Raw genomic sequence first — 21,761 nt, forward strand, 5'->3', positions numbered from 1 at the left:
AAGTATCACAAATAATAGAGGTAATGTAATTGACAAATTTCTCCTGAAAAATGATACTTTCCTTCTGAATGAGTCAAAGCACACTCACTTTAACATTTCTAATGGTACCTATTCAAACATTGATTTAGCTTTTTGTTCCCCAAACATTTCTCATCTTTTGAACTGGAACCCCCATGATGACCTTTATTATAGTGACCACTTTCCAATTAGCATCAACATCCCTCTTCAAACTCAGAAACCCACACATGAAAAATGTCCCAAGTGGATTCTAAACAAGGTAAACTAGTCACATTTCAACAAAAAAGTTCTCCCAATTGACTTTACACCAGATGATCTGGACACTATAGTTTCATATTTCACAACTTCTATTATCCAAGCAGCTGAAGAAATTATTCCAAAAACTTCAACCAAAGTTCCCAAAAAGTCTGTCCCATGGTGGTGTCATGAACTAAAAACTGCAATCCAAGATAGAAAAAGATCATTAAAAAAGTACCAAAAAAATCGCACTCTTGACAACCTCATTGATTTCAAGAAAAAAAGAGCTATTGCTCGCCAAATCAACTTATCTAAACAAAGAGAAAGTTGGAATAATTTCATGTTGAGCATCACCCAAAGCACATCTACAAAAGAAATGTGGAAAAAAGTTCAAATCCTTAAAGGAAGTTATATACCTACTGAAATACCCTACTTAGTAGATGACAACACTGAAATAAACTCAATAGATGACATTGCAAACACCTTAGCTAGATCCTTTGCAAAAGCTTCTGCAACTGCCTCTTATAGCTCTGCTTTCCAAACACTAAAAACACAAATAGAATCCACCCCCTTAGACTTTTCATCTCAAAATCTAGAACCATACAACTCTCTTTTCTCTCTTGAAGAGCTAAATCATTGTCTAAACTACAACATTAAAGATTCATCCCCTGGACCTGATGAAATACACCCTCACATGTTAAAGTACCTTTCAGACACTGGAAAAGAAGATTTACTTCAATTATATAACAAAATTTGGACTTCGGATTCCTTCCCAAAATTATGGAAAACTGCAACAATCATTCCAATATTAAAACCAGATAAAAGCCCAAATCTGGCATCTAGTTATCGCCCCATCTCCTTAACTTCAGTTCCTTGCAAAATACTTGAAAAAATGGTTATTAAACGTCTTAATTGGTATATTAATTCCTCAAACTCTCTTAGCATTTATCAAAGTGGTTTCAGAAAGAAAAGATCTACCCTAGACCACCTCTTTAGTCTCCAAAAAGAAATTAGTTCGGCCTTCCAGAATAAAGAAAGTGTTCTTTCAGTCTTTTTTGATCTTGAAAAGGCATTTGATAAAGCCTGGCGTTATAAAATTCTCCAAAAATTACATTCCATTGGAATTAGAGGACATTTGGCTTACTTTATTCAGAATTTCTTAACAAACCGTACTTTTAGAGTAAGAGTTGACAATACATACTCAGAGTTTTTTGAAATTGAAAATGGAGTCCCCCAAGGTTCAGTTCTTAGCACAGTCTTATTTATACTTTTGATTGATGACATTTCCAATGTTGTTTCTAGACCCATTTCTCTGAGAATCTTTGCTGATGATATAAACATTTCCTTTCGTTCAAATAATATTCAACTAGCTCTTCAAGTAATCCAAGAAACCCTTGAAAAAATTGAATCATGGGCAGATTCAAATGGTCTAACCTTCTCTGAGTCAAAAACCCACTGTATACTTTTCACCAAAAAAAATAAGATTCCTCCAGATCTCATCCTCAACTTCAAAGGACACTCTTTAGAATTCAAAACCACAACTAAATTTCTTGGCTTAACTTTTGATAGAAAACTAAATTGGACTCCTCATTTTCTAAAAGTAAAATCAGATATCATGAAACGCCTAAATTTGTTGAAAATAATCAAAAACACCAAGTATAAACCATCTCGCAAACTCCTACTTCACTTGTATAAATCTCTAATTCGCAGTAAAATTGAGTATGGAAGCCCATGTTTTGCAAATATCTCAAATAAAACTTCAAATATCCTAAAAACAATTCAAAATTCAGCCCTAAGGATCTGTTTAGGAGCCCTCTATTCCTCTCCAATAGATAGCCTATATTGTGAAGCAGCAGAATTACCCCCAGATTTCAGAAGAACTCTCATAACAAACAAATTCATCTCAAATGCATCCACCAACCCTTCCCATCCACTCCAAAACTCAATTAACCCACCTAACCCCCAACATTTTGATCATATAGAAGGACCCATTTCTAATTTCATCACAATGTTGAATGATCTGCAAATCAATCCCAAAACTCTCATCCAAAAACCAATATTATACCCCCCTTGGCTTCTAAAACCTCCTCAAGTCAACCTACAGCTTATTAACTACCCAAAAAATAGCCACTCTCCATTAGTAATAAAACAGAACTATCTTGAACTTTTATCAGAATACAAAAAATTCAATCTTTGCTTTACAGATGGATCAAAAATACCAACACTTCACACAGGATATGCATACTCTATAAATGATAGAATTTCAAATTTTAAAATCCATAACTGTTCTTCAATCTACACTGCCGAACTCACAGCTATTTTCCACTGTCTCTGTGACATACTCACTTATGAATCAGAAAATAAGTCCTTCTTAATTCAAAGTGATTCCCTCAGCTCACTAACTGCTATCCAAAATCTTTTTTCCGATCACCTTCTAATTCAAAATATTCATAAAACTCTATTTGACTTACAAAATTCAAACTTCTTCATACAGTTTATGTATGTACCCAGCCACGTTGGAATCTTAGGAAATGAAATTGTAGATATTAATGCAAAATCTGCCACCATCCTTTCTCCCCTTATATTTATCACAGCTGACGACCTCAAATCGATCTTCACCCAAAGCACACTCAAGAAATGGCAAAACTTTTGGTCCCTCCAAACCACAAACAAGCTCTTTCAACATAAAAAATTAGTCCATCCTTGGAAAAACCTCTCCCACTTAAACAGACTTGAAGAAATCATTATAACCAGACTGAGAATTGGCCACACAAAAATCACACATAACCACCTCTATGAAAAGGCCTCAAAACCCACATGTCAATTCTGCCTCTCAGAACTTATATCTGTCCAACACTTACTATTTCAATGTCCCTCCTTACATCAGCACAGACTGTCCCTACAAATAGATGAAAGATCCCTATTCATACCAGACGACCCTTCCGAAATTAAAAAATTCTTAGACCTAATTAAAAAACTTGACCTTACCAACTCGATTTAAATCTAATACGACGGGTGTAATAATCAAGTAATTACAAACACCCAAAAAAAAAAAAAAAAAAAAAAAAAAAAAAAAAAAAAAAAAATGACGATACAAAAGTTGGAGAACTAAAATTTGTCTCACAGTCTATTAAGGCCTCCCCCTCCCTCCCTGCTCGGATGACTACTTTCTATGAAAATTTTCAAAATTTTCGGACCATCTTCACAGGTACGTAGAAAAGTATACAATTTTAAGCTCGAGATGGGGGAGGGGAGGGATTGACTTGAAAATTTGTTTGGAGTGGGTTTGAATCAAAATCAGTCTTTTTGGACCAGTTTGCTGATTTCACCAACTGAATCTACCGCTAAAAATCATTTTTGGACAGCAAAATTTCGTCACATTACTAAATTTTAAACGCACACCTGGCTTCTGAAGAACTTTCAATGACCTTTCAATTTTTTTAATCCCAATATTGTATTAAATTTCCATTTAAAATTCAACCTAGGTAACTCGAGAAATGGAGAAGATAGTTAAACACCAATTCTCCGGCACTTGAACTTGGAGTAAAATTCAATTAATTCCACAAATACGTATCATAAACTTTAACAATCGAGTAAAGTACACATTGTGAAAATACCCGATATTTTTATGAATAAATGGAAAATTTTACGACCACTTACTCGTGCGAATAATTATCGCACTAAAGCATTATCATAGGGTAATTCCATTCATCCTATATTACTCACATACATATAAAAATATTGCTTGCACTCCCACCTACGATGTTATTCACCAAGACTCCACTGTCAAATACTAAACAGCAAAAATTGAAAGAAAAAACAAATTTTACGAGTATTTAGTACTCTTAATAATAGAAGAAATTACGAATAAGAAAAATACCAACTCAAAAAGGAAGTTAGGTATGCGATGTACCAAATTAACTACACCTATTAGGTACCTACCTATGGTCTTCGACGAATTGGAAATTTTCTGACCATAGTTCTCGCTACTTGATGGCTACTTCGACCTTTGACCACGATCAAATACAATAAAAACCGGTAAATTGATAACATTATAAGGCCGCGGCGGCAACAATAGCGTAATGATTTCTGTCGGATCTGGCGAGATTACAGATGAAAAGATTTTTTATAGTCGGTTTGAAGGGGACAGAGGAAGAGAAATGGTGATATTTTTATTACTCTGTATATTGCGCAAGATGTGTGTAGGTACTCGTACACTATAAAGATTTACTACAGGTGAGATGAGATGAGATCGCCATCGTGTAATACTTACTCATGACCATTGAGCGCAGATACAATTGCAACAATGCTTAAGATATATAGGAACTTGGGTAGCACCTTCAACAACGCCCAAGTTTATGGCTAAATGTAATTTACGTGGAAATTGAAAAGTACCAGAGTATAAGGTGCAACTGATTTAATGTAAGGTGTTGCATGTTGTTAAGCTTTCAGCTACAGAGACTTCTTTGATAAAGAGACTGTAATTTTTTAAACTGTTGGATTTTTCAAACATGTGAAGATTTACTAAAGATAACTTATTCTTGGTGTATTTTTTACAGTTGGTGGCAGAACTGGTAACTTGAAACCTGATTATAAAGGAAGACAATGGCTGGGAGCTACTTTGACCACTGCAGGACCCAATGGAGCTGTACTGGTGAGTAATCCTTGAAAATAATGGGTATTCAAAGAAAAAAATCAACGAGATGAAAAAAGCTTCAGAAATAAACCAGTGATCACCTAAATTTCGAAAATACTACCTTTAATATTGGATGATTGAGGGGGGGGGGGGTAGAAAAAATTCTGGATCACTTTCTCCATAAAAAAATCAAGCTTTTTATGAACATTCCAAGTAAGAAGGATGAAATGAAGGAGGCTGGAGGGGGAGAAAATATTGCATTAGGAACTTTTCTTCGAAGGTGAACCTGAATAATTTCCAATATTCTGAGGAAAAGGGAACCCAAAAATAGCGGACCTTTACTCCACTTTACAAACAATGTGTATTGTGCACGTCAAAGATCCGGATCATTCATCATATTATGGCGAATTAAAAGTAATGCCAATGAACCAAACCACTCTACTCGTAATTATGGGAAAATTCGCCGACTAATCACGATGAACCACTTCGAGTCGAGCATCATAATTAAGACCATCCTTAACGATACAGCGAACGAAAAAAAAAAACGCAGCATCCATAGTCCATAGAGTGTGTTTCCATTAAGTAATACGATCTGAGCATATGAAGTTGTTACATTACGTTATTAAATTAATGGCGTTAATGTTGTTAATACTACACGCGTTCGTCTGAGCTGTGTGAGACAAAGTCGTATATACTTATGACTAATAGCTCGAAGAGTACACCCTGTACTTAAATCTTTCGAAGATGCATTTCGATGGACTCGAAAATGTAACTGAATTAACACATTAACGACTTCTTTCTCAAAATTAGATATACGTAGGCATATATAGTTTGAAAAACTTTCTCGCGTCTGGCCATGTTAGATGTAATTGTTTTATTGTGTCAAAGTGCGAAGTACATTGGTACAGTTTGTCGAATTGGATGATTTTTTTATAGTTATGAATAATAAAATAGTTTTTTTTTTTGGATGATGGTTGGTGGGTCGAAGCTTTTAAGGAGATGTAACTAATTTTAAGTGTTATTAAGTCTTTCAATTTAATTGTCCAAATACGTAATATGTATGTACATATAAGCTCACCCCACTTTCTCGATACGATGAATAGGTATGTTAAATATACCCCTCTCCAACTGTCTCTACCCGCGAGACACTAAAAAATTCAGAGAACATGGGATACCTATTTGAAATTAGAAAAATTTTCCAGGTAATTTACCACTTTTATATGTAGGTATCTAATTTTGGAAAACTGGTGGGGGGGTCGAAAAAAAGTTGCAGGGGACCTCAAAAGACTGAGAGGAAAACATCTCCTCATTATTGAGGTTTCAAACTTTAAAATTTACATTAAAAATTTTTTTAAAAAATTGTTTAAAAATTTTTTTTGTGATGATTGATCATAATTATCATATTCACTTGGATGTACATACTATTAAAACCGTGTTTGAACTTTTTTCACCGTTCCAGGGGTTTTGCATGACTTACAAAAATGAAACAATTTAGGACATACTAACAAATGCATGTTTAATTTACCATAATTTTTGATTTTTGGTTTTGTTTCCAAATTTTTCGATTCTTTATTTCATTTTTCAATTTTTAATTAGGTAGGTAATTTTCAGAGTTTACCATTTTACTTTGATTTTTTATGATTATTTTTAATTTCTGATCTATTCAATTTTCTGTATTTGGAACTTCATTTTCATTTTGTTTTCGGTTTTCAAATTTCATTTTCACAGTTTTCAGTTTTGCTTCGTTTTTCGATTTCATTTTCATGCAGTTTTTAACCTAACTTTTGGAATTATATGTTTCATTTTCGATTTTTGATGTTGTTTTTTGGGTTCTAATTCTATTTTCGGAGTTTCGCCAATTTTGATTTTATTTTTCGATTTTAATTCTCAGCATTTTGACGTCATTTTCTGAATTTTCAATTTCATTTTCGATTTTTGGTTTCATTTTCAGTTACTCCTACTTTGATTTTTCGATTTCTTTTTTATTCATCCAATTTTTAGTGTTTCCAGTTTGATTTTCAATTCTTGACTCTATTTTTTTAAATTTAATTTTCACTTTTTGATTACCTACCTAATCTTCATAATTTTCAATATTTCATGTTCGGTTCTTAATTTTTTTCCCACTTTTCCGTCTTGTTTTCTGAGTTTTTACTTTTTAGTTTTACTCGTTCTTCAATTGTTTTTTTCGATTCAATTTTCACCAGCTATTCAATTTAAATTTTAGAATTTTCAATTTCATTTTTGGCTTTTGATTTCGTTTTTCGATTACATTTCCACTTTTTGAATAATTTTCAGAGTTTCCTGATTTACTTTTTTTTTAATTTTTTGATTTTATTTCCTTTTTTTAATAAATTTTTAGTTTTCAACTCTATTTTCAATTTTTGATTCTTACTTTAATTTTTCGATTTTATTTTCATTTTTATTCATCCAATTTTCACTGTTTCCAGTTTGATTTTCAATTCTTGATTCTGTTTTCGATAGTCTTGTTTTCTGAGTTTTTAGTTTTATTTAATTTTTCGATTTTATTTCCGTTCTTTAATAAATTTTCAGAATTTTCGATTCTATTTTTAATTTTTGATTTTGTTTATATTTTTTGATTTTCTTTTCACTCTTTCGGTTGTTGCTCAAAATTTCTAATTTCATGTTCGGTTTCAATTTTCTTTTCAGTTTTCATTTTCTTTTTCGTTTTTTTATCTAATTCTAAATCCAAAATTTTCAGTTCTGATTTCAATTTTAGTATTCTAGATTTGATTTTCAGTTTTTTAATCTGTTTTCAGATTTTTTAACTTGATTTTCAGAGTTTTTGATCTTATACTCTCTGCACTTTATTCATTTTTTTCATTTTTCATTTACCGGAGTAGGTATACTTACAGTTTTAGCTTCGGTTTTTCATTAACTACGTTTTCATGAGTTTTCGACTTCATTTTAAAAATATTGCATTTTAAACCCTAAAAAAATCAGTGTTGATAATTTTGTTTTCAGTTTTCAATTTTCAATGTTTTTAGCTTTATTTTTGGGTTTTCATTTAATTTTAATTTTTGATCTAATTTTTAGTATTTTTCATAAATTTTTTATTTTTTACCACATTGCCAGTTTTGATTTTCAATCTCATGTTTGAAGCTTCCCAATTTATTTTCAGAACTCTACGTTGCTCTTTCAGAGTTACGTAGATTTCATTAATATCAAAGTTGTTGATTTTTTTTTAATTTTTCGTTTAATTACCAAGCTTTTCAATTTGGTTTCCAGTTTTTAATTTTATTCGCAGATTATACGATTTTAATTTCGAGTTTTGATTACTTATACTTACCTATTTTCAGAGTTAAAGATTTCGTTTTCCAAATACCTATTCTATTTCATTCTTAGAATTTTCGGTTCCTTCTTATGACTTTTAAGAACTTGGAAAAAATTACAATGAATTCCTGGAATAAATATCAGACTTTTGAAAACGAAAAAAATTAGGTAATCATCTTTGAAATTTTCACTTGTATTAAAATGGACTTATAATGTAGATATAAAATCTAACTTACCCACAAAAACTTGAAAAAAAAAGTAGGTCAAGTACTGAGAATTGCTAAAATTATATAAAATTTTCAAAAATGAATTTAGAATTCTAAAAACATCAAGTTAGCTTGACCAAAAACCATCATTATTTTCGGTATTTAACTTTATTTATTTTCAGTTTACAATGTTATTCTTTGAATTTGCCAGCAGAAAAAATTTCAGTCGCCTAATTTTTTTCATTTTTTTGGTGGAGGGGGGGGTGGTTGGTTGAAATTGTTGTCGTCTAATTTTAAAAGTTAAAATTCCCAAAATAGTTCAAAAATTACCTCAATTTATGAAAAATTTCCTACAATTACGTTTTGTGGCCAAGAAATCCTTGAAATACAATAGCATCCCATGGGGGATGGGGGGGGGGTCACAAAAAGCTGTGTAAAATGTGATCAGGCGGCGGGCTCTCTGTCAATATTTTCTTCTAGTAATATTCAAAAAATATAATTTTTCTCGTTCATGTCAAAAAAGGTTCTCAAAATACTACTAATTGATAGGTACATCAAGAATAAACAGTTTTCAAAGGTTCTCAAAGTCCAATCACATGGTTTGGAATTTTATACTTCAATAGGGTTAAAAAGTACTTTTTTTTTCTTGGCTATATGGTCTAAAATGGTAACACTACATTCCAAAAGTGGCAACACTTCTGTGCTCTTAGGTGTTTACATCTCAAAACAGGACTTTTCTTATCACTCAAGAACTTCGGCGATTATTTCATAGTTTTAACTAAGTTTTAACAATATTTCATTTACATGATAGCAAGAATGCAAAACAACTCACCACACGTAAATTTAGTTCTATTTAATGTGAAATTAGTGGAAATATAGCATCGAATAAGAAAGTCCTGTTTTGAAAATGTAAACGTGCCGCGGTCTTCAACTGAAATGTAGTGTTACCACTTTAGACTATATAGCCAAGAAAAAAAAAGTACTTTTTAACCCTATTGTTGATGAATGTGAAAACCTGATATCTATAAAAATTACATAGATTTCGAAACGTGATGGCAGTTCATCTACTTACATGATCAAAAAAACAGTTATTGAGTTTCTAAACTAACAAGTTCATTTGATTTCTTTTCTTTCATCAATTGATCCTTACTCACAACAAATTTATCGTGATTTGTTCCATTTGTGGTTTTAAATTTCAGAGGCCCTTTCTAACAATTCACTACTTTTTTTGCATCTCTCAAGTATTTGACGTCCAAGAACCTCCCCTCATTTAAAGTTTCATCTTCTTAGTCGAACTTTCTCCTTCTACATATAAGCTTTCAGAGCTGGCAAAAATTGCTTTCAATTTGAAATTATCTCAACATACATACATCTTTTCAATTTCTCTAAAATTTCAAAGCAAAAATCACAAGCCACCGAGTTGGGAAAAATAGGAAGGTAAGGTCTAGTGTATGGCGAAATTTTGAGAAATATCAGGCCAAAATTTCCAAATATCCCCATCCTTACAAGCTTACAACACTTGTATCAAAATTAACATTTTCATTATCATAAAAAAAAAATACCCATCTCATTCTCATAATCACGTCCGTTGAAAAAAAAATCATATCTAACATGTCAAACACTTAATCATACGTCAAATACCCAACTTACCCTTCATCTAAAACCATACCTAGCTCGTGAACCGAACCGAACCATGCTACAGTCAACACATGGTCAAATGCAAATCCACCTCCTGCCCCCTTCAACCGATAAAGATTTTAGATTTCCTTTCAACGACTCATTTGGCGGCAAAACAAAGCCAGGAAAAGGACACGACAACTAGACTTATGACGGTAAAACATAAACGTTAAGAATTAGTCATGTCTGCCTTAGAACTAATAGCGCTGGCGATGGCGGTACATTTCGGTGTATCATGTTTGTCTCCGGCTCCGCGCCGGGACCGTCCTCCTTGTCGTATGGTTTTATGGAGCGCGACGTTTTGTATATTTAAAATGTTGCGTGAAAGGTTTCCAAGACTACTGTTGCTTCCAAAGTCATCTCCAGTATGTACAGTGAATCCGATTGTTTATAAAGCACAAGACAGAGACAGAGTACACGGTAGAATGGGTGGCCATCACAGATGCCGCATTGCATACAAGTCTGCCTGACTCTGTGTTTCGCATAAACCAATGATAACCTTCGAACTCATATTTTTCCATACTTTTTTTTCCTCGTGTATGCGTTTTTTTCACTTTTTTGCCCCATGCCCCCGCTCGTGCTCTACTTCGGATGGAATACTCGGAGCTTGTATAAATCCTGCGAAATGGATTGTTCTCTCGCGTATGAGAATACGCTTTGAATTTCTTAGAAGAGTACGTCGTCGTAATGAAATATTTCTTTTATGGTATAAATACCTGTTTTTTTCCTCTATCTACTACACTACCTCCGCTGCTCTTATTTGCTGCGTCGATCGATATATTGCGTGAAATTTTCATACAATTCTTACCACATCGCATCGTGTGCCGACAATAAGCCATTGTGATAATTTGATTTTAATGTTATCGAAGGTAGGTTAGGTATAGAAAAAAAAAATACTTATACACAGCTTTCGTTTTCCATCCAGGTATACGTAGGTACCTTTTTCCCCCTGAAGTAATCTGAGGATGATCTGAAATTTTTACACAGTAGACATCGTGACCACGTCTTCAATGGCGAGAACATCTCTTGTGAAAAAAAGCATATTCGATGGAATATCGAAGCAGCTCCCGTGTATAGAGAGACAATACATCTTGTGAGCTCATATATAGAGAAGGAGGAAAGCAGAATCTCTTGTGGTATGAAAAACGGAGCACAAAAACGTGTTCGGCGTCAAAGCACGTAAAGTTTTTTAACCTTACCGTCATATTTTCTGCAATATTTTATATTCAATTTCAACTTTATCGTGATTTTTATTGTCTTTCTCGAGATTTATTTCGTATTCAATTCGAATCTGGTAGTGGGAAGTATCAATAGGATATCTGATTTCAGTGAGGTGTTATTTTTGCTTAGGATGTCGGACACATTTCGTGTCAACTCAAACTAAAAAAAAAAATGAAATCGGACTTTACAGTTTCGAAAAAATGTTGCAATTGTAGCAAAAAGTCGAGAAAGCACTTTTTTTGATCATGTTAGAAGTTTTTCACTTGGTGTTGAAAGTGGCCCCAAAATCCGTTGGTGGCTGCGTCGCGAATTTCAATGGAGGTGGCCCAACTGCATTTTTCGATTTTTGGCGAATTTTTGAAAATCTAAGGGCCCAAAATGTAAAAAGTCAAAATTTCTTAAAATTGATCAAGAAAGCTACAATTTAGTACGTGGCTCATTTTCGACCACTTGAATTGAATGGAAATGGTTTCAAACCATTTTAATCAGTTCTGGAGCTTCTTGCAGGTTTTTTAAAGTTGAAATTACCACAAAATGACATGTAGGTACCAAATGAAGTTAAGAAGCTAAAATTCACTCTATACCCTAATTTCAACATGCATCGAGTCGATTGACGAAGATGGTTTCAAGTTGATCTGAAGCCTTAGGCTATATTTTGGAAATTCCGAGCTTTCAAAAAAGGTTAGAAAACCTCCCAAATCAACTTTGGCATTGTATAAGCTTGATTGGCGGTCATTAGTGACCTACTTTTTGAAAATATGGAATTTCCAAAATTTTACTGGAGGCTCCAGAACAACTCAAAACGGCTCGAAACCGTTTCCAATCAATCCCGGAAGTCGAAAATAGGACACAACTCAAATTTCAACTTTCTAGGTCAATTTGGTGAATTTTTGATTTTTTAATATTATTTTAAGTATTTTTGATACTTTAATTTTTCAAAATTCTTTGCCACTGGAATCCAAAAAATTTAGTTTGACGCCTGAAATTTTGGCTGATGGTGTATTTTTGCATGCTCTATCCATTTTGTTCAGCTCAACAAATTTTCTTTTCGGTTGTGATACCTCTGTTATTGAGAATAACCTCAGATCATTTTTATTTGAAAATCGCTCAGAAAAAATTTTAGTTCCGGAGGTACTCCTGGAAAAAAGTTGAGGGTCCTTAAAGAAGGGGAATTTTTGAAAAGCAGTGGTTTTTTCGCTCTAGCCTCCACTTGACCTGTTTCTCGAGAAAAATGGTTCAAATCCAAAAGATGATATTTGAGAATTTCGACTTTCAAGTCAACCCAAGACATTTTTATCAAAATCCAAAGCCACTTTTAGGGTTTTCTTGAGCGGTTTAAAATTTAAAAATCGCTTGTTTTTGGTAAATTTATAAGTACATAAAACCAAAAATTGAAAATGAAAAGGCAAACATTGATGATAAAAACTGGGAACTGAAGATAAAATTGAAAACAAATCAAACCCAAAGTTCTAAAAACAAAAATGAAAACTGAAACCGAATACCGATTTTGAAAATCAAAAACCCTGAAAGATTCAAAAATTGAAATTGAAAAAAAATCGGATGATTAGATCAAAATTTGAAAATGAAATGAAAAATCGAAAACGAAGCCAAAAACTTTGAAAATAAAATTGAAAACTGAAAATAAAAATATATTGAAACTGATTTTTTTTAGGGTTTGAAATGCGATATTTTTAAAATAAAATCAAAAGCCCTGAAATATTCAAAAATTGGAATTGAAAAAAAATCTGTTAATTATGTCTGATCAAAAATTCAAAATGAAATCAAAAATCGAAAACAAAGCCAAAAACTTTGAAAATAAAATTAAAAATTGAAAAAAAAATTAAAACAATTGATTTATTTTAGGGTTTGAAATGCGATATTTTTAAAATGAAATCGAAAACCCAGAAAACTTGGCTAATAAATAAAAAAGAAAGTGCTGAGAGTGAGATCAAAAACTCTGGAAATCAAGTAGGAATTAAAATCTAGAAACAAAATCAAGAATTGAAAATCAGATCTAGAATGCTGAAATTGAAATCAAAATTAAAAATTTTGGATTTAGAATTGAAAATAGAAAACAAAATCAAAAAATGAAAAAGAAAATAAAAACTTTGAAATAAAAACTGAAAATTGAAAAAAAAATTGAGATCGAACAAGAAATTAGAAATTTTGAACAATAACCAAAAAAGTGAAAACAGAATCGAAAACTCTGAAAATTATTCAACAAGTGGAAATGAAATCGAAAAACGAAATCAAAAACCAGAAATGAAATTTAAAATTTAGAAACACGAACTTAAATAGGTAGCTGGTAGAAGTAAAATCGAAAAAAAATTAAAGAACAAGTGGAACTGAAAACTCCAAAAACAGAACTAAAAACTGGAAACAAAATCAAGAACCGAACATGAAATTGAAAATTCCGAAAATCATTCAAAAAGTGAAAATGAAATCGAAAAACAAAATCAAAAACTGAAAATCAAAATTGAATACTCTGAAAGTTGAATTAAGTACATAACAAATGGAAATAAAATCGAAAACTGAAAGCAGGAGTAACTAACCAAGTAAAAATGAAATTCAAATCCGAAAATGTAATCGAAAACTTAGAAAAAATTATGCAAAAAGCTGAAAATGAAATTGAAAAATCAAAGAAAAATTGGAAACTCTGAAAACCGAATTAAAACCGAAAAAAAAAACAAAAATCAATAATGAAGTATAAAATTCTAAAAATGAAGTTGAAATTTGAAAATAAAATCAAAAAATAAAGCAAAACTGAGAACTGTGAAAATGAAATAGGAAAACGGAAAACAAAATGAAAACCTGAGAATGAAGTTCAAAATTCAAAAAATTAAATAGATCAGAAATTTGAATTCAAAGCAAAATCGAAAACTCTAAAAATGGAATTAAAAATTGAGAATAAAATTAAAAACCAAAAATTACGGAAATATACCTTTTTGTAAATCTATTTCAAAAACTGAAAATAGAAAAATCGAGGCCAAAAAATCAAGAAAGAAAGCAAAAAAACCGAGAAATAACTGTTTAGAAATCGGTATATGTAACACTTTTTCTGCACTCAAAATTTCATCAACTCGACTTAGGTACTAGAAATCTGATATTTCCGGAATAATTTCACCTTTTTCACAATTCTGACTCACAAAAATCCCCATTAGGTATACGTTTTATTTTGTACGAGTATATTATTTTCAACGATACGTACCATATATGTACCTACAATTTCAATGCTTATTTTTCAATTAAACACACACTCGAATCAAGCACTCGAAAACATATGTGCAAACAAAAAGTCACCAGAGGAATATTTCCAACAACGTATGTCATTGAAATTTACGTAGGAACCTATCTAATCATTCGATTAAAAAACCCATCGAGTACACTCGACATTTTCATAACTTAATTTGTGAAATAATTCGGCGCACTTGAAATAATTACAGCTCATCAAAGGGGTGCACTCGAGTAAAATGTACATATTTATCCTAATTACCATCAATCATTTTGAACTTATCAACATAGCCTATAATATCACTTTCAGTTTCATGATGATGAGGGCGGTTTAATTTCTTCGTCGAGATGTATGTATTCAAAGATGAGAGACGAATCCTGTTGACTAAATTTTGCATCATCTTGTAATGAGGGTGTTCTAGAAGTACATACATAGATCTAACCGAACTAAAAATATTTAAGAAAACGAAGCCAAAGTGGAATAAGGGAAAAGATACCTATACCGAATACATTTTCATTTTTAGCGAATATTTAACCGAAAGCTTTTCAATCCAGGTCAGCGATATCATTATAAATAGGTACCTAGTGGAGGACAATGATGAAATGGCGTTGTTTTTCATATTAGCACGCTCGACTTTATAACCTTTACGTTGATGACGATGCATTTTACGAGCAAATAATTTAACAAAGGTCATTATTTTGGTCGATGAACGATATTTATATCGATTCGTGGCTATTACATAGCTAAACCTAAACAGAGAATCGTACCGAAGGGTGGAAAATTCGAGCTATTATTTCATGCATTTTAAAGAACTACTACGAGACGAATAATTAAAAAGAAAGTAACACGAGGGGTTTAGAAAAAAAAAGGAGCCCTTTTACAATGGTCTTATTGTAAGTCCAGCTCGATGGTGGTGTGAAATGGTTCATCGTGGGTTACACTAGCATTGAGACGTTCACGAACATTTGTTATTAATCAGTTGGGAAGCTCGTAATGATGACAGACAAGTGAGTTATTGGCTTTGGTGATTTTTTTCTTCGAACCAATACCCCGGTTATAAAGGTTTGGTAGGACTAGGGTAGTACGTAAAGTACTATTGTACAATGTATTATATTGCATATAAAGTCTATACCTAGATCTATGTATGTGTACGTTATGTTCTAAGGGGTTACCAAAATATACCCAAATGTAATACATACGATGGTATTATTATGTTACAGGCATGTGCTCCTCGTTACTATTGGTTTACACCGAATAAAAACAGTAGCGCATTTCGTGAACCTGTTGGATCATGTTATTACTCCGAGAAGGGATTCTCCAATTTCACCGAATATTCGCCATGTCGAATTAACACGAGTAAGTATTTTTTTTTTTTTTTTGACGCCACATAAATAATGGAATGGGCCTGTAGGTCTAGGTACAAGCTTACACCTAAAAATGTAATTCTATATATCTCCTCATCCGTATTTCCGCTGCGTTCATCGCGGTTGGCACCCCTGGTTTTCATCATTACACCGACACGAAGATAGTAAAAACAAAGACGTTTTCAATACAAACGGAAATGAGGTAGCATCATCGGTGTACACCCTGCGAGTTTCAGAAACTAAATTACATTTCCATATGTCTCTAATGAAGAAGTAACTCGTACATACGAGAACCTAACCTTTAACGTAGTCAGGAAGTCGTAGACTATTTTACGAGTATTCGAACCCGAATGCTGGGTCGATGAAGTCGATGTTGGTAAAAATATCGAACGATTATTTCCTCCTCCTCATTCGTAAAGAGGGAAACCAGCTGAGTATCTTATCGAGAAGACGATCTTGATCGAGATATTGGGTGGGAATAAATCGGCTCGCGATGGCGCGAGTTTGTGATATGTAGATTTTCGCGATAGGTGTGTGTTTTTTTTTTTTAGAAAGATATAGATCTAATTTGTTGAGTGATTTTTCGATTTTTTTTGGAAAGTTGATGTTTAAATGATAAATCTGTTCCCTTGAGCTCTTTTCTGCCTTTAATCGTATTCGTCGTACCTAATATTTATCTCGTTTCTATGATTTCGATTTCTCATTTTGGAAATGACATCTCGAAAATTGACAACAAAAAAAAATGTTCCAAGCAAAAAAATGAATTCTTGACCATTGAGCAAGAAGTGAGAGGTAGGTACATCAAAAATTAAACTCAATCTAAATGAATGAAGTTTTGCCTCAAATGCGGCCGGGAAAGGGGAAAGGGGAACATATATTTTGGAGCCTCCAAACCCCCCCTCCCCGAAAACACGTGCTAAAATGAACAGATTTCATTCTGTAAGTAACAATTTTTTACCAGGACTTGTGCAAAAATTTGAAAAATCTTCAAGGCATAAACCTTATGCAGCCAACTTTGAACTCTCAACTTATTTTAAGATCTGATGATTTCATGATTTTCAGTCTGGGGTGAATTTGTCACTGAAATTGATTTACTGTGCATCGTAATTCGACCACTCTTATAATCACTTTTCAATGAACCATCGAGTTTCCATTCTCTGGTCAAAAATTCATTGAAGGGACTTTGTATACCATTGGATCTTCAAAATAGATCACATGTTCATCTTCGAAACATCGTGACCGGGGGGAGGGAGGGGAAATTCCTTCTCACCAACACAGACTTTCATTCGGTAACTCAGCCAATTGATAAATAGTCAAAAAAAATTGATATTTTTCAAAATCAAAAATCTTTTTTTTTTACTGTTTTGAAAATGTCAAAGGAAAAAAAATAGTGTTGTATCACTTCGAATACCTAATTGTGAATTTTTTCTGAAAATAGTAATTGCTACTAGAAAACTATAGTTCCAATTCTAGATGTCTAACAAACAGAACCACATATTTAAAAAATCGTGAAAGCTGGATTTTTGGCGGGAAATATTTTCAAATAATCTGGGAACAGTAAGGAATTGGATCGAAATTAATTCAAAAAATTTTTTTCAATTCTCCTTCGAAAAAAATGAGAATTCTAAAAGAAATAAAAAAAAAATAAGTGGAAAATTATACAAAATTAGAATGAATTAAAAAGGAAAGTACTCGAGAACTTATCTGTGATTTTGTAAAAAGAAAGAACTTTGAACATGAAATTTTATCAAATGTTTCGTCAATCGAAATGAAAGGGGAGGAGATCAAAATTTATTCCGAGTAAAACTTTTCCAATATCAAAAATAATTAAAGAAATGAAAAAAAAGATCCTCGCCCCCCTCCCTCCAAGAAATACCTACCTGAATGAGAAGCTTTCAGTTTGATTGAAAAAAAGTAGGAAACATTTTTTTATATGTTTCAATTGGTTTATACGTAAAAAAATGGACTTTTTGGCATTTTTCTAAAAAAAAATTGAACAACAACAACAAAAATTGTGACACAAAAATCTTGGGAAAACAAATTAAGAAGGCCTGTTAAACATAAAAATCAATTTCTTACCAAGAAAAAAAAAATGGTTTTACTCTTCAAAATAATAAATTTTCAACCGGTTGCCCAAAAGTAAAATTTTTTCAAAATTTTTGAAAACTGAAAACTTGGGCTGATAAATTTCAGAAATAAAACCAAATTGACTAAAAAACTTCACTTTTTTAGCATGGAACCATTATTTTTAAAAGTTTTAAATTATTTGGCATATTTATTCTCGCCTCCCACCCCCCCCTTCCACCCTTCAAAAAATGCCCAACCCGTTTCTGGATCATCTCCAGTTTTTTTTTTTCAAAAGTAAACTTCATTACGACCGTCGGCTATGAACATACTTCCAGAATACTCTGTAGATTGAAACTGGTTCTACAGTGCTCGAAAAATTCTCAATCGGTCAGGAAAATTCGCTTAAACAGAAAACTTGATAAATTACTTCAAAATTATGCAAAATGCTTCAAACAAAATTACATTAATGTTCGGCTCTGGCATAAGAATTAATTGAAAAATGATGAAAACGTGGTTAAAATATCGATAAAATTATATAAAACAAAGCAAAAAAGTGTTGGAAAAATTTACCGAATTTAAAAAAAAAAAATGTTAAAAATGGAAAAGTTGAAAAAAATCAAAAAAATTTCAAATGCACAAAATCTGTTCAAAATAGAGCAAAAGCTTTGAAAATATTTTCAAAATTACCAAAGTATGCGGAAAATGCCTATCATAAAAATTAATGAAAATTTCAATATTGAAGCTTCAATACTTCATTTTAAAAAAAAACAAAAAAAATGAAAAAAATTGAGAATAAATTTTAAATAACATTCCACTGCTAAAAAATTCCAAAAACCACAAGTTTTTGAGCTATTTTAATAACTATTTTCAGCAATTTTCGAAAATTAGATCTGAAAAAATAAGTTTTATCAATAATTTTGAGACTTTACGAACGGCAGCATTTTCAAAATTTCATAACATAATAAACAATTTTTACGATGTTCGAACTTTGAAGCATCCAAATTTTCGTACAATTTGATTTCATTTTTACCTACACTATTAAAAAATGCCTATATTTTAGCTTTTGTTTTGAAAAAAAAAGTTTCAAACTTTCCTCAGGGGTTCCCAAGTCATGAATTCAAAAATATAAAGTTAAACTGCAGGTTCAAGTTATGATTCCAAAACAATGTTGGGAGTAAATTTTGAATGCAATAATATACATTTACAAACAACATGTTTGCCATACAAACTGCGTGTTTTTACCTTTTCAGGGGGTCCTAAAATATGTATTAAAAATTGAAAAAAGATTTTTCGATACCAGCACAACTGGTTACAGGGACGCGAATTGGGTCATCTTCAAGTACCTCTACCTACCCCTTGAGATTGATTACCCATAAAAAGGAAATTATCAGGGCTAAACCAGAAGGTTGTGATATTGATTTTTCAAAAATTTCAAAAACATAAATACCTTATATGCACCTCACAATTCCGAAAAAAGGTCAATGACCTCAACGACCAGTTTCATTACTTCACTTGTGTTGTACCCAAATGCACAAAAATACACAATTAAATTTTTTTTCAATTGCAGTGATTCACAAATTTTTTTCAAGTTTTCAGCTTTAGGGGACTGGTACCACCTCCTGATCATGTTTTGGGGGAACTGATAACCAATTTTTCCAAAAGGGGCTATATGCGATATTTTTGGCTATTTTTGTCCAAATTCAAGGGAGGGGGGTACAAAACAGGTCTTATTGCAACTCGTTCTTTTTGAAAAAAATGGAGAATTTAGAACAGTTTTTTTTTATTCATTTATTTATTCGAAATCGTTCGAGACCGTCGTATTTGTAATTTATGAATAGAAACCGAAAATGGTACCAAATAAGCATGAAACCAGGAGTGTCACATGGTCATATGCAGAGAATTGTCATCCCTTTTATATGTACAATTTCCTTTTCCAATTTATGATTGAATTTCTCGTAGCAAAAATGTCCGATAAAAAATTCATCAAGTTTTTAAAAATTACAGGATCTTCGTTTGGTTACGGTAAACTGGGATCGTGCCAAGCTGGCTTCAGTGCAACCATATCAAAGGTAAGTGAACACTTGAGTATACACCATAATTAATTTTTTTTTACACCTTCTACAATTGAAAGAATAAATAATTGCTATAAAAATGTAAAAATTCCAAAAATATGTAAGAGGAAATGAACAATCATAAAAATAATCTCGTTATTTCACACTTAAACTTACACAGTTACACAGGTGAATCTAACGTAGACTTATGAAAATTTATAGATAAAAATAAATAATCTCTCGGTCATTATTGAGTAGTTAATAGCGGTCACGATAATAATACTCGTACGTACACCTCACACTCGTAGGTACGTATATTCTGAATGAATAATAACATCTTCATTATTTCACGACGAAGCCAGCGAGAACGAGAATATTAATTAGATCTTTACTCGAAGGCGATGAAGGTGATTTGACCCCATCAGCTTAAAATTCTGTTATCCTTATTGTTCGTAAAACTAGGCCGGAAAAATGTTTTGAGATTTTTATCTCGTTAGACAATCATTCATCGACATAAAAGCCGAGCAATTAATTTAGCCACAGATTATGGTAGTAGACACATAGGTGTATATGTGTACTTCTACGTCAAAAGGGCCCATACTGTCGGTATGGAGTTAAGACCACTGGGCCATACTAGACAAAATTTCGGTTCCAATGGTCCAAACTGGGGGTCTTAAAGTGAAAATCTCGCGATTTTACAGATTTTTGAAGTCAAAGTTTTAAAAAACATAGTTTTGAGAAAAACGCGTTTAAAGTTTGAGGAAAAAAAAACATTTTAGTAAGCTTTTAAAATTTTTGAAAACCTAATATCTACTCAAAATTATGCTAAAAATGACGTTTTTAATGTATTTTTTCACGTAGAACACGAATTCGTGATCAGTTTTGCTCTAAAGTCATGCCCGTTTTAGTAATCGCAAAAAAACCTGCTTAACTTTCATTGTTTTTTTTCAAAAAATTAAAAAAATTTACATACGTTTCTTCAACTTTAAAGGCGTAAAGTTTCGAAATTAAGCGTTCTACGAAAATTTCATGTAAACAAAATTGTAGAGAATTTAATTCTCTTTGAGATCAATGTCATCAGATTTTTGCTAGGACGTACCGTACGTCCGGTAAACGCGGAAAACTAAAGGACTGAATTTTCACCTTATGCAAAAAAATGTACAATTATTTCAGTTAGTTTTGGTGAGCTTTTGGAATCAATTATATTTTTCAAATTATGTTTTTAATGTATTTTTTCATGAAGAATACGAATTTGCGGTCATTTTCATCTCTAAAGTCGTACCCATTTTTGTGATCGCAAAAAAAGTACTCAACTTTCATTTTTTTTAAAAATAAAAATCATTTGCGGCTGGTTTCACTCGTATTTATTATTTAGATTCACCATAAAATTAGTTATATACTATTAAAAATCCGAGTTTGAAGATCAATACCGGTGGCTAGGTGACTGTATTAGTGGATTATCACGCCAGAGGTAGGGAGTTCGAGTCTCTGCAGGGGCGAAAATTTTTTATGATTTTTTTATATCAATTTCTTTTTAAAGCCACGAGTTTTTGTAAAATTTTCATTTTTTATACATTTTAACTTATTTTTCAAATTTTTTGCGTCATTTTTCTACTTTTGTGAGTAATAAATTCAAGCATGCTTCACAAAAAAACAAAAAGTTTCGATGAAAATAGGAGTTATTGGAGGGTTTGGAAGGTTCCATTCGATTCTTAAAGACACAAAGAGTTTCTACAACAATTTCTGGAAAAAAATATTTAT

General features: G+C 32.0%; 1 protein-coding gene across 2 annotated transcripts in view; it reads left to right on the forward strand.

The window, feature by feature from the left end:
• The window catches only part of if (inflated), a 112,535-nt gene that overhangs the window by 67,493 nt on the left and 23,281 nt on the right, over positions 1-21,761 (forward strand). For both annotated transcript variants that reach the window (XM_065357907.1, XM_065357908.1), the window contains exons 4-6: positions 4,815-4,909; positions 15,739-15,874; positions 19,954-20,018. In XM_065357907.1, coding sequence (XP_065213979.1) covers positions 4,815-4,909; positions 15,739-15,874; positions 19,954-20,018 — 296 coding nt within the window. The remainder of the gene's footprint in view (positions 1-4,814; positions 4,910-15,738; positions 15,875-19,953; positions 20,019-21,761) is intronic.

The sequence above is a fragment of the Planococcus citri genome, chromosome 3, assembly GCF_950023065.1.
Source record: "Planococcus citri chromosome 3, ihPlaCitr1.1, whole genome shotgun sequence".
Classification (NCBI taxonomy): domain Eukaryota; kingdom Metazoa; phylum Arthropoda; class Insecta; order Hemiptera; family Pseudococcidae; genus Planococcus; species Planococcus citri.